The sequence below is a fragment of the Corvus moneduloides genome, chromosome 2 (genome assembly GCF_009650955.1).
Source record: "Corvus moneduloides isolate bCorMon1 chromosome 2, bCorMon1.pri, whole genome shotgun sequence".
Taxonomy (NCBI): Eukaryota; Metazoa; Chordata; class Aves; order Passeriformes; family Corvidae; genus Corvus; species Corvus moneduloides.
The window spans coordinates 31039380-31051718 of NC_045477.1; the positions used below are offsets into that span (position 1 = coordinate 31039380).

At 40.0% G+C, this 12339-nt stretch overlaps 1 protein-coding gene across 2 annotated transcripts in view; it reads right to left on the minus strand.

Moving 5' to 3' along the window:
- Nucleotides 1–6228, minus strand: part of LOC116439428 (ovostatin-like) — a 29851-nt gene extending 23623 nt beyond the window's left edge. Inside the window, exons 1-7 of one of the 2 annotated variants that reach the window (XM_032098940.1) lie at nt 6087–6228; nt 4345–4528; nt 3533–3689; nt 2554–2606; nt 2056–2076; nt 1133–1301; nt 364–448 (exon numbers count right to left, since the gene is read on the minus strand). In XM_032098940.1, the coding sequence (XP_031954831.1) occupies nt 364–448; nt 1133–1301; nt 2056–2076; nt 2554–2606; nt 3533–3689; nt 4345–4528; nt 6087–6151 (734 nt within the window). In that variant the 5' untranslated portion in view covers nt 6152–6228. The remainder of the gene's footprint in view (nt 1–363; nt 449–1132; nt 1302–2055; nt 2077–2553; nt 2607–3532; nt 3690–4344; nt 4529–6086) is intronic. The other variant, XM_032098939.1, reaches the window with a different exon arrangement.
- Between the last annotated feature and the right edge of the window lie 6111 nt (nt 6229–12339).

The following is a 12339-nucleotide window of genomic DNA, read 5'->3' on the forward strand; positions in this document are numbered from 1 at the left end:
CAAAGCAGAACATATTGCAGAAAGACCCTGTTCACCCTTTTAGCTCCTGGCACCCTGCACTTTGGCAGCATCACAGCAAGCAATTTGAATGATAGACTCTCCATTTCTGTAATAATAAAACACAACAGCTAACAAGTATGAAGTGCTTGATTTGGACACACACAAACACTCCCTGTTTTAATTCTGCTATGTAGCAGGAGAAGAGTTATCCTATTTTATATCATGAAAGTCACAGCTAAAGGAAATGCTCTAAGCATTCAGAGCATTCTGAAGCAGCAGCAGGATCTCTGCTTCCCAGCACAGCACACCATCCAATGCCTATCCCATTTGTTGTGCACAATTGTGTTGTCTTCTGATACTTACGAAGCACAAACGTTCGCCCGCACTTCTTCATCAAAGAAAGAAATCCTCTTTGGCCCAGAGATTGTCACTTCAAATTTTGGCAGCACTGAGAACGTAGTGTGAATATGAATGATCAGCAATTGCATGCCATACACATGAGTGTGTGTGAGACAGTAAAAAAACAGTTGGCAAAGACATTTTGGCAAAAATTGGCAAAACAGTTTGGCAAAGACATCTCTCTCACAAGGGAGAGGAAATGAATCAAAGAAGAATCTAACTAAGAACTGTCTGTAGTATATTACAATAGAAAAAAATACCCTTCAGTGGTAAGATGAGTAACTTCTTTAAAAATAAATAATAATCATACTAATAAGTATAACAGTCACAGCAAAACCCATGATAAATCACTTTAATCTCTTTTCTTAAAGAAAAATGAGTAATGCCAATGTGCCAAACTAGTTAAGTCCTGGAGAACAAAAGTTATTACACAATTCAGTTGCAGTGAAGGAGAAAGGCAGCAGTGAAAGGTTAAGTGAAATAGTAAAATGAAATAGATTGCTGACACTGCTTCTTTTCAACTTATCTTTTATCCCAGGTCACCAGCAATAATGACAATATAGCTGGGAAAGGCCTGTCTCTCATACACCAGTCCATCCAGCTCTCTCCACGTCTTTCTCTTCCAGGCATGAAGTGGAGAATTCAAAGAACTTAAACTCTGCACTAGGAGCTCTTATCTGACTTAGGCCGAGCCTCACTGCTACCACAGGGTGTTTTACGAGCCTTTGCTTACCATATTCCTCCACTCTGAAGTACTGGTACTCTTTTTCACCTGACTTTGTCTCCACAGTGATTTGGTAGGACCCCAGAATAGGCTCTGGGATTAATGGAAAGGAGAGCTGGGCGATGCCATGCTTCGATGTTACCTCCAGCCACTGGAAGATACTGTTTTGCTCTGGATCCTGGAGAGTGGAAGAAAGAGATGTAGCAAAACCTTTACCACACTGTTTCTTGCCTCCTTTCAAGTACTGTCTCCTGATATATTGGCTAAATGCCTCACAGGCTGAGTGCTTTGGAGCTGATGATGTGCTCTGACTTTCCATATCCACTTGTGGATTAAGCAAACCTAAGTTTATGTTTAACTGGGAGTTAGCTACACTGACAGATGGCCTCAGATCATTCAGAAACAGTTCCTGACTGAGACACAGGTTGCGTATCTGTAACTCTTCTAGCATAAATCTTTCTGACTCAACTTTCTCTGTAAAACAGGAATATTATGCTGGCCTCTCTCAGAAAGTGCTTGGAGATGCAGTGATTTGAAATGTGGTACAAGATGATTCATTGTTAGCCTGTCCCTGTGAGAGCATGGCATTTCAGAAAGTCACTATTCTTATGAGCTATGAATGAGAATGAGGCTATTTCACCAGTTATTTCCTGTAGTCCTCCCAAAGTGAGACTGGACAGAACACTCCTGTTTGAACTCTAATGAACGACAGAGCAGCAACCCCACGCCATTTCTGACTAACTTCTCCAGATCTGCTGATTTCTTCTTCTCTATTGCTTGATAGTGGATATTGCCACTGTTCAACCTCAAATCCATTGGCTTTAAATGGTGTGCTCTGGATGAGTCTCCCTCAGCTGTTGACTCTATGGGGAAGGATGAAGCATAGTCTTTCCAAAGGAACTTGTGCTTTAATTTCATGTTGTATCTCTTACCTTAATGATGATTCTGGGATACTGCAGGAGGAGAAAAGGGAGAGAAAAAAAATTATCAAAACATCAATTAACTGACTGTGGAGGTTGATAAATACTAGAACATAAGGAAATCTGTGAACATCTTTTTCTGGATAGAGAAGACTGGGCCAAAGAAACAATTTGAAACTCGTCTCTGTAATTAAAGAGAAAATTTTAAGAGGATAACCTGTTTGTGAATTTATCTTTCCTGCAAAAATATCCAGTCTTCTTCTGCATATCTGGGACAGGAAAAGTGACTACAAAACCTGTGTGCTGTGAGAGGTTTCCAGAAGTGCTTTCAGAGCTTTTGCTTTCCATAAAGGCAGGGAAAAGATGGAGTGTGAAGCTAAGGAGTAACAGCAGTTCTCAAAAAATATCAGGAGGCTTATCCCAGGCCCTTCTTATTCAATATCTAAGTGAGAGAGTCTCAGTGAAGAGGTAACTCAAGAGGGTACTTGAAAAGTTTTGAGTGTGACTCACCGTCTCCTGAACAGGTCTGAACTGGGTGTCCAAAGTGACCACACGAAACATCACTGAAAAAGAAACAGGACAAAAAAGGATTACAGAATCATCAAGGTTGGAAGAGACCTCCAGAACTGTCTAGTGTAGCCATCAACCTGGAACCACCATAACCACCCCAAGTGTCACATGCAGATGCCTCTATCATTTATTTTATTAGCAGTGATAAATAATTTTCAGTACACAGCTTTGCCCAGGCTTTTTGGGAAAACTAAAGAGTGCCCAGAGAACATGAAAGGAATTGATTATCTTAACCAGTGAAAAAAAGAAAGCCACAATAAATGTCAGTTGAAATATCTTCAATTCTGACCCACTTGGACTAAAACAACCTCTGTAGTAAATGCAGTTTACTGCCTTCAATCCTTCTTGAAGGACTCCATTCTTTGGAGCATTTCCTAAAAAAACCCTGTTTATACAAACCATTTCAATGAAAAATTCATAGAGAAGGAAGAATTTGTCTTTCTTCTAAGTGTAAACTGTGCTGTGTAGAAGTATAATTATGCTAAAGAGATAGCTAACTCCACCACAGCTAGTACTCTCATTTAAATATTGTGATGGAATCAGCACTTTGAAATAGTTCAGCAGTTAAGGAGAAAGACTTGTTGACAGGAAATAAGGTGCTTGCTTCATTTTTATATTAATTTTAATAGCTCCAAACTCAACCTATTATTTTCTGTATTTTTACGGATACTTTTCATGTGACTGTCCTCAAGAAAACCTGACAGAACTCGAGATCCTGAAAATGCAATTAACCCAGTACAAACACATGAACTCTACTACTTCGTTGTGTTTTTGTGAACTGGTTCTATTTTTCACTAACTTTGATAGTCCCAAACTCGGATGAGATTTTTTTATTGCACAAGAGTAAGTTCCTGTCATCCTAGACCCACCCTTGCACTCAATTTCTCACTTCTCTAGCTGACTCAAACTCATCATCCACCTGTTTGCCCTGGTTTGTAGAGGGGTTTGTCCGTCTGGATGAAGACAGCACCATCCACGTTCTGAATTGCCACTGATCTTCTCTCAGCTAAGTCGACTGTGGCACCTTTAGCAGTGAAGGAAATGAATGCCAGAGGATCAGAAGCAGCAGGAGGAACCTGGAGAGGAACAAAACCCCGGAGGAAAAGTGGTAAATGAGACATGTTGAGGTTCCCTGAGGCCCAGGGTTTTTGAGTAAGACACTGTCAGTTGAGTCACAAATAGCTTATACAAAGTCATGAGAAGTACCACCTTTGTCAGCTGGGTAATTTCTGGGAATTTCTGCTGTGGAAGTCCCATAATCTGCCACCAGACAATAAGATTTGAAGCTCTGCTCTGTCCTGCACATTTCACTGCTTACATGCAGGTTGCCACAGTCATATTCCCTTAATTCTGAAGTGTTTTCTCCTGCTGCATTCTGGAAGACCTCACCTTGGGACTCTCTGTCTTGTCTGTACAGATCTTACAGAGTCATAGGAAAGGGAATAACCCGTCTGGGTTCTCTTGCTTGATACTTAAACAGTCCCCTAAGGAGCATGCAACTGTGATGACAATCTAAAGCTTTTTTTTATTCACTCTGTGAGTGGTGATGGAAAGTCTTTCTCTAGCTCCCTTCTACCACCCATATGTCCTTTTTTCCTATTTTGTCAGCCTTTCCAACAGTTTATCTTATTTTAAACAATTTGTCTTCTTTCCGTCACTGACAAGGGGAGTTGCAATCAGAAGTATTTACAGCTACTACACCCTCTTAAGTAGTTTCAAAAGAGAAAATACCTTGAACTCGCTGCACTTGAAGAAGTCAGTCTCTGTCACGGGCTCCTCAAAGAGAGTCTTTTGGACACTCCCATATTCCAGGACAACGCTCATGGAGAGTGGCTCGCTGAGGCTGTGTAATTGCACACAAGCAGCCTGTGGAGCGCCGCTCCGCACAACCGACGGGACCAGGAGCACATACTGGCTGAAAGGGGGCAAGACCAGATCAGACAGTTCAGTCATGCAGCAAAGTCAGAGCAAACAGGAGAGGAAAAAACAACAGAAGTGCCATAGAAGTGAAGGAAGACATGATCCAAAGGTTGCTCAAACCAGTGGAAGGATTTCAGTTTCTTTCAATGAATTTAAAATAATACGCTAAGAAAGTACGAATGTCAACATTTTAATCCCTCACAGTTCTTTCTGAGCTGAAATACTGGCATCATTCTATGCAGTGTCTTATCCAGCATGATACTACACCTCTCCATTCCAAGTATTTACACAGCTCCACTTACTGAAGTGGCTAAAGCATTGTTGCTTTTGTCCTCCTATGACCTAGGCCTGTACTTAAACCTCTGCAGCCTCCCATAAGGAGAAGCAATATTTAGCTTCTTCTTGGGATCAATGACAAAAATACTAGTTAATGGTTGCAACAATTTTTAAATTTCTTTTTCTCTGGATGTCTCTCATATAAGAAGTGATATAAGTCTATCCACTTAATGCACAAGAAATTATCTTGCTTTTCCATTTTGCAGAAAATTCCAGGGAATGTTCAGTCTAATCTGCACACTCAATTCTGTTTCCATGCCTCTGGTTCCATGCTTCTCCCAATGTGGTTTCCTTTGTTTCTTTCTTCCACTGAACTTTTTTATTGATACTTTGGCTCTCTATAATTAAGGCAGCCTTCCTCTCCCAGATTCTTCCTCTGAAAAACTTTCCTTCATATTTGCTATGTTTGTCTAAAATTCTGTTGCTGTCCACCAGTTTGCTACCCAAACAAGTCTTCCCAAATAATGTATGACAGAAATAATTACTTGGTTTTGTAGCATAACAGGAATCACACAGTCTTTTCTTTCTAATCTGATCCTTTCCCTTTTTTTTTCTTCCCACAGTTTTGCCAGCTCATATTACCCTTATTTTTACTTTTGCTTGCCCAGTTCAGGCTGCATGAAATTCAAAGACCAAAATTAAGATTATTAAAATGAACAGTGTACAGGAGGAAGCTAACCTGCCTTTCACAGTGTTTTCCTTTAGGATTTTTGAGAAGGGAAGCTCTAATGTTGCTGTATTTTTTAAAACTGTGGCTGAAACCTACTGTTTGTATAAAGACATGGACATGGACAATGCTAATATGAATACTAATTTTACTGGGTTTGCCATTCAGCATGGTCCCTGGTCCCAGCCACTATCTGGCCTCTAGCACCTCCCCATACACCGTGCTCCTTCTGTGCTGCTGATGCATATCAATCCTAATTAGTGTTACTTGTTAGTCTAGTCCTGAGTCTCCTTCCCACTTTACCCATGCACATCTCACTTCAGCTACTCAAATTCCAGGTTTCTGTCATTTACACTAGATTTCACAGCAGTTTTACGATGGAGAGCACCATTCCAAACCATCCTTCAATATCATCTACTTCCAGGTTTACACATTTAAAGATCTAGGTCTCAAATATCCTGTTTATTGTATAAGAAACAAGAAGAAATAAGATGGTGGGAAATACAATAAAATATATTATCATAAAGACACAGAATGTGTGACCACTTACGTTTCAGAAGACACTATGGGAAACCAGTTCAAGGACAGAATACCGAGAAGAATCGTTGACCACATGTCTGTGCATGAAGAAACAGAGACTGATATCAAGCTGACAGCCTGTCCCGGGTTTTTAAGTTGGCCTGAAATGGTGCTCCTCCTCCACGCCTTCAATCACACTCTAACAAAAGATATCTACATAAAATTTGCATATGTTTAATTTCCTCTCTACTGTCTGTTCTCACACTCTTTGAACGCCCAAACAACAGCTTTGGAAAGCTCTCATATTTCACATAGCTCTGTGAGGTATTGCAAGCCAAACCGGTTCCTGCCTGTCTGATTGTTTCATTGAAGGTTACCTCTTTGATTATCGTGTCATTGCCTGAAGATTCCCTGACGTTTCAACCTGTTAGTATTTGCCACTGTTGAAGTGTTTCCTTATTCTGCATGTCACTCAACAGAAAAAACCATAACACAGTGCTATTGCATGTCTGTGTGGCAGCCAGGATGGATAAAATACAGCGTCAATACAAATTCAGCTATAGCTGCATTCAGAATGGCACAAAAGGAAACTCCTAATGGTAATCTGGATTTCTTACTGCAGACGCTGACATTCAGCAAGGAATGATATTGGCCAGTAATCTAGCATTTTTTGCCAGTGGTCAGGACAAGTATATCTCTAGGAAAAGGAATCTGATAGCATTACTCCATTTGTTCACTTATCTGTCTGTCAGACTGCTTTTCCCCCCCTCATCCCTGCTCCCCCCATTAAATGACTTGTACGTCTGTTGGTGAATTTTAGTAAATCTGAGAAGAAGTTTCAGAATAATTAAGATATAGAATCACAGAATAATTCAGATAAGAAGGAACTTCCTGACATTATGTGGTTGAGTCCCTCATTTTAAGTAGGGCTAACTTCAAAGAAGTCATGTTTTGAGTATCTGGAGGAATGGAGGGTCCACATCATCTCTAGACATCTCCTCCCATGCTTAACCATCCATGCTGTGAACACTTCTTTTCCTTAAATCAGAATTTCCCATATTACAGCCTGTGTCCATTTTTCCGTGCCCTTCCATTGTGCACCTCCAGGAAGAATCTTTCTTCTCTATAATCCCGCTTTACCTTGTGGAAGACTGAAATTATGTCCCCATGCAGCCTTTTTTTCTCCAGGCTGAATTAAAAGAGACTGTTTCCTTCTGTAGGTTTGTCCCAGTCCCTGATCATCCCAGTGACCTTCCACTGGACTCGCTTCAGTCTGTCAATGCCTTCCTTGTACTGGATGCAGAACTTCATTGTGGTCTCACAACCACTGAATAGAGGGGAAGAATCAGTTTCCTTGGTGTGTTGGTTAAACTCTTGGTAATATTACCAAGGAAACAAAATAATCTATAGTACGTGGAAATTGGATTCACACTCTTACATAGGAAATGGAAAAAAGAGCCAATCTGAAACAAAATTAGGTAGCCAAAAAACAGCAGTCTATAACTACAACCCCAGGGAAGAAACAGGCAATTTCCTTTCCAATTTGTCTTCTCAAGCAAACAGATGATGAATAAGAAGAGGAAGCTGAGTATACTCCAGGAGTAATTAGGAACATGAAAAAGAGCTGGGGGCACTAAAAAGGTGTTGAGCAATGCAGAGCGGGCCTGAAGTTATTTAGTGGTGAAGGGTATGAGGAGGAAATGAGGGCTGCTACAGTAATGTGGTGTAGAAATTGATGTGTGCCCGTTAAAAGCCAGACTCTATCAGTTTCAGCTTTCATGACAAAATACATTATTTCAACCCTGTAGCTAATGATTCAGCCACACTGAGGTTATTCTTTCCATCAGCATAGCTGATGTTTAAAACTACGTTACGTCTAACCAGCATACCAACTCATCTTTCCTAAAATCTTTCTGATGACCAAGTTGGGACACAAAGGAAACTGCCCAATGCTTTTCAAAGGATGCTTTGGAAATGCTGGAGCTATGGAAAGTATTATTCCCACTTTGCTGCTAGTGAGAAATATTACACAAAGCTTCCCGGAATGACGTGACCTTACAGTGACAATGCTGAGTGGCAGGTCTGTGCTATGCAAAGAAGACAGTCACACTGTGAAGGAAGATGCTTACATTAGTTGAAATGAGGTCAGAAGACAATTAAGAGTATGTCAAAGATATTTGCAGCTTTGGAGACCCTCAGACCCCATCTCTTACTCTAGACAGGTACTAAGTAACAGGCAAAAAGAGTTAAGGAGGGGGGGAGGAAATAGCAAACAACCCCAGGGTGTAAATTGCTCCAGAAACACACCTTTATTTAAGTGCAGTGTGCCTTTGTCAGGAAGGTAAGAGGGCTTTCTTGTTAACAACCAGACATGGAAAACAAAAAAATAAGGAGTTTGAAAAACTGAAACCCTAGAAGACACTATGTTCAGAACAATTGAAAAGCACATGTTTCTCTGTAAAAAAAGCTATTGAATTCATTACTTCAGTGGAATTACTGATTCCAGAGGACCTCCTTGTATTGTAGCAATGTTGTGATAAGAACACATCACTACCAATACAGGCATAATTCTTAAGATCCCACTGCAAGGAGGAAACTATTCTAGGTGTCTTTGGTAAGAGGGGAAAAAGAAGACATTTTCAGCTGTATAATTAAGAAACTAGGAGCCAGAGAGGATAAATCTAGAAGCACAAAGATCAGGATTTAACATGGAGACATAGTGAACCTCACACTATGCAGCAGTTACAAGAAAGACACACAGAAAGTTCTTTGATACTGGAAATCTTAAACCAGTCTGTGGACATGCTTTGTATTGGCATAAGGAAAGATGTAACTGGATATCATGGTCTGGCTAGAAATTTAATGAAATGAGGAACAGTGTCAACTTCAAGAGAAGCAATGCAAATACAGATGTATGCTTGGTTTTCAAAGTAGAATTGTGTCACATGTCTTTTGGACAGCAGAAAACCAACATGTCTTCAGCTCACTCAGTCCAGACTTCAGAAAGTTACTGCTTTAGCTCTCTGTTATTAAGGAATTTTAGATACACATACTTTCCCCCCCTTCCATTCTTTCTCTAGGTGAGTCAAAGTGATGATTGGAGTTGCATTGAAAATGTGTTTTTCATAAGTTAATTTTCTTTCAAATAAAGTTCAATCTGCCAATCCATTTTATCAGCCTAAGTGCACCTGCCTTCTTCTTCTCTTTCCTTTTGGCCACACATACAGGCCAGGGCAACGTGAAGTTTTTCAAAGCTGAACCCACTCACGTTCTGTGAGTATTTCAGTGTTTAGCATGTACACTGCTCTAACAACAGAGCATTCTGTGATGCTGTGACTAGTCACTTCCAGTACCCCAATTAGCTTGCGTAGATCATGTCAAATATCCCTACACTGCCCCAAAATTCCCAGCATATCTGTATGTGCAGGATCTAAGCACTAGATAGAGTCACAAATTAGAAAATAAATTTGTTGAGGAATATCTGTCTGGCAGGCAGAATGCTGCATAGTCTGAATGTGGAGCTGAGACATTCAAATTCTTGGTCAATATGGATCTAAGTCATGCCTGTTTTCTTTTTGTCAGAGAAGCAGCAGGAAGTTCAGAAGAAATAAGATCAGCTTTTAGCAGTGGAGCCTTGGATTTTCCAGAAGAGTGAGTAATATATAATTACCTGTTTCTGCTCTATGGCTTCACTTTATATTTGCATAACACTGCATAGCAAGGACTGTAAGTACTTTTTAAGTCATGACTTCACCTGAGATGACGTACAGACAATCCACCACACCCCACACACACTACAATACCTGTTTTATTGTCTGATTTCTTTACGTGAAAGAGGTGGATATGGGATCAGAGCCCCAGCTTCCATTTGACTGAGGCAAACACCCTCACAACAGTCCCAGGCTGTTTACTGGCCTGTGATTTTCTCAGGAAACTATAATCTGATATATGCTTTCCCACAGCACATTTATCAAATGCACTGTGATGAAACATCTTGTTTTAAAAAGCCAACATATCTCTGAATAGTGCTGTGCATGTCTTAAAGTTTACATACTTTGGATAAATTTGCCCACACAGCCTTCTATTTTTCCAAGGCATATCCTTTTCCTGCAAGCTTTTAGGTTTGCAAGTGAAAGTGTTTCTCAGAATGTTTGCTGGCAAGAGGCCATAGTGTGGCCGGTAGAGTATTCTGTATCATTTCATGTTGAATGGATGGAACATTTTTCTGATATTGCTCATTTTCTGTTGGAATAAAGATCGGGTAATGTTAAACATTGTAACACTCTTCTATTGAGAAGAGCAAACCATAAACTATTCAGTACCTGAAAAGTCTTTGTTACAGGTAAACTGTTAGTAAATTAATGCTAAGCTTTCAACACCATCTTTACTGAACATGTTCTAGTTCTCCTTCTGAAAAATTAATATTGCAGCCTCATATGTCATGAAACACTTGAAATACCAACCATTTTTCTTTATCTGTAAAGTAAGGTAATGTATACAGACATCCTTGAAAAATGCCTGCTGTGTCTAAATTATGAAAATAGAAGAGTGTAAACATAGCAAGGCAGGCTAAAAAAAAGAAAGTTTAAAAAGAGCAGCAGAGACAATCAAAACCAGTCATCAGTCTTTCTTCAGAAACAACAGAAATAGGAAGCCTGCTAGAGAATCCACAGGGCCATGTAATGAAAAGAATAGATGAGGTCAAGCAGAATGCAGGAACAATGCAAACAATCAGTATTGTTACGTATTGGTTTCGTTAATCTAATTATTTTTAAATATTACTGTATTTAAATGAACAACTTGATATTAAAAAATCATTTATCATAAAATACCCAACAATCTATGAAGAAGGCAATTTTTATGTAGTAATTATGTTGATGACATTCTGAATTAGCTCAAAATCTTGAAAAGAAATGACATCTTGAGGAAACTCTAAGATTCAGTTGTTACAGACCTTTGCCATAAGAAACCACAAACATGTATTTCATTTGATCACAAAGGACAAAAATGTGTGACAGTGAGCCTTTTAAAGAGTAAAAAGAATTTTTACTTCAGTAGAAAAGCTTTCCTGTCTTCACTGTTTTCCTTGTTCCCTTATTCATATTGTTCTGCTCTTTGAGTCAACTTGGGCAGACTGACTCACCAGGCTCTAAGGCACTCAGACAGTAATGGAGTTAAAATAAAGAAACCTATTTGAGAGCTGTCTTTTTTTAAATGTTGTCATTTCAAATTTTGGATTCTGATACAAAGAAAATGAATCAGTTCATTCCAGATTCAGGTTCTGAATGACCTCCCACGCCTTGTGGTTAAAGGACCTCATCTGGGTTTTACATCTTTCTGTTTTTTAAAGAGAGCCCCTCCCATTTCATGGAACCCTCTGGTTTTACCCTTTCAGAAACATCCAAACTCTATGAGTCAAAGCAAGAGTTTGCAGTCTCAGGAAACTGAGATTGATACCCCAAAAACATTGCTGGTTTTACTTCTCTGAGTCGACCCAGTTCTAGGCCTCTCAGTTCAGGAAGGACATTGAGGTGCTGAAGCATGCCCAGAGAAGGGCAGTGGAACTGGTGAAGGGTCTACAGGGTCAGTCCTATGAGGAGTGGCTGACAGAGGTGGGGTTGTTTAGCCTGGAGCAAAGGAGGCTCACGGGAGACCTCCTCACTCTCTACAGCTGCGTGAGAGAAGGTTGTAGCCAGGTGAGGATTGGTATCTTCTTCCAGGCAACCAGCAATGGGATGAGAAGAAATGAATCGTTAAAAAACCCGGTATTCAGGGACAAAACTCTCTAACTAATTAAAGTTAGAAAGTGGCATGTTTATTACGCCAGCGGGCAGCACGGGAGTCGCTTCCTAGAGACGTGCCAGCCGCTTACACAGTTATTTGCCCTCTATTTATTTCACCAAGTGGTACATATGAATCATGTACATATCTCCAGCACCTCCCATTCCTGCTTCCTATTAAAATGAAGTCACTGGTCCTTTGCACGTGCACAATTCTTTTCTTGATTTAGGTCAGTGGTCTTGATTTGAGTCAGTGGTCTTGAAAGATGAAGTCAGGGATCTCTTCATCACCATGAACTTTCTACCTTCTATTCTGGGCAAGCCTCAGCAAGCCTTCTAGAGACGGTCCATACTTCCTGCCTGTATTTGATCATGCAATCTAGGTGCTAGCTATAATTCTATCAGCTTCTTTTGTCTTTATGACAGTTCATTTACTATAAGCAAAGTTTCAGACAGGTACATAATAGTGAGTAGCACTGTACTTCTTAGCTAAATTTCTAATTC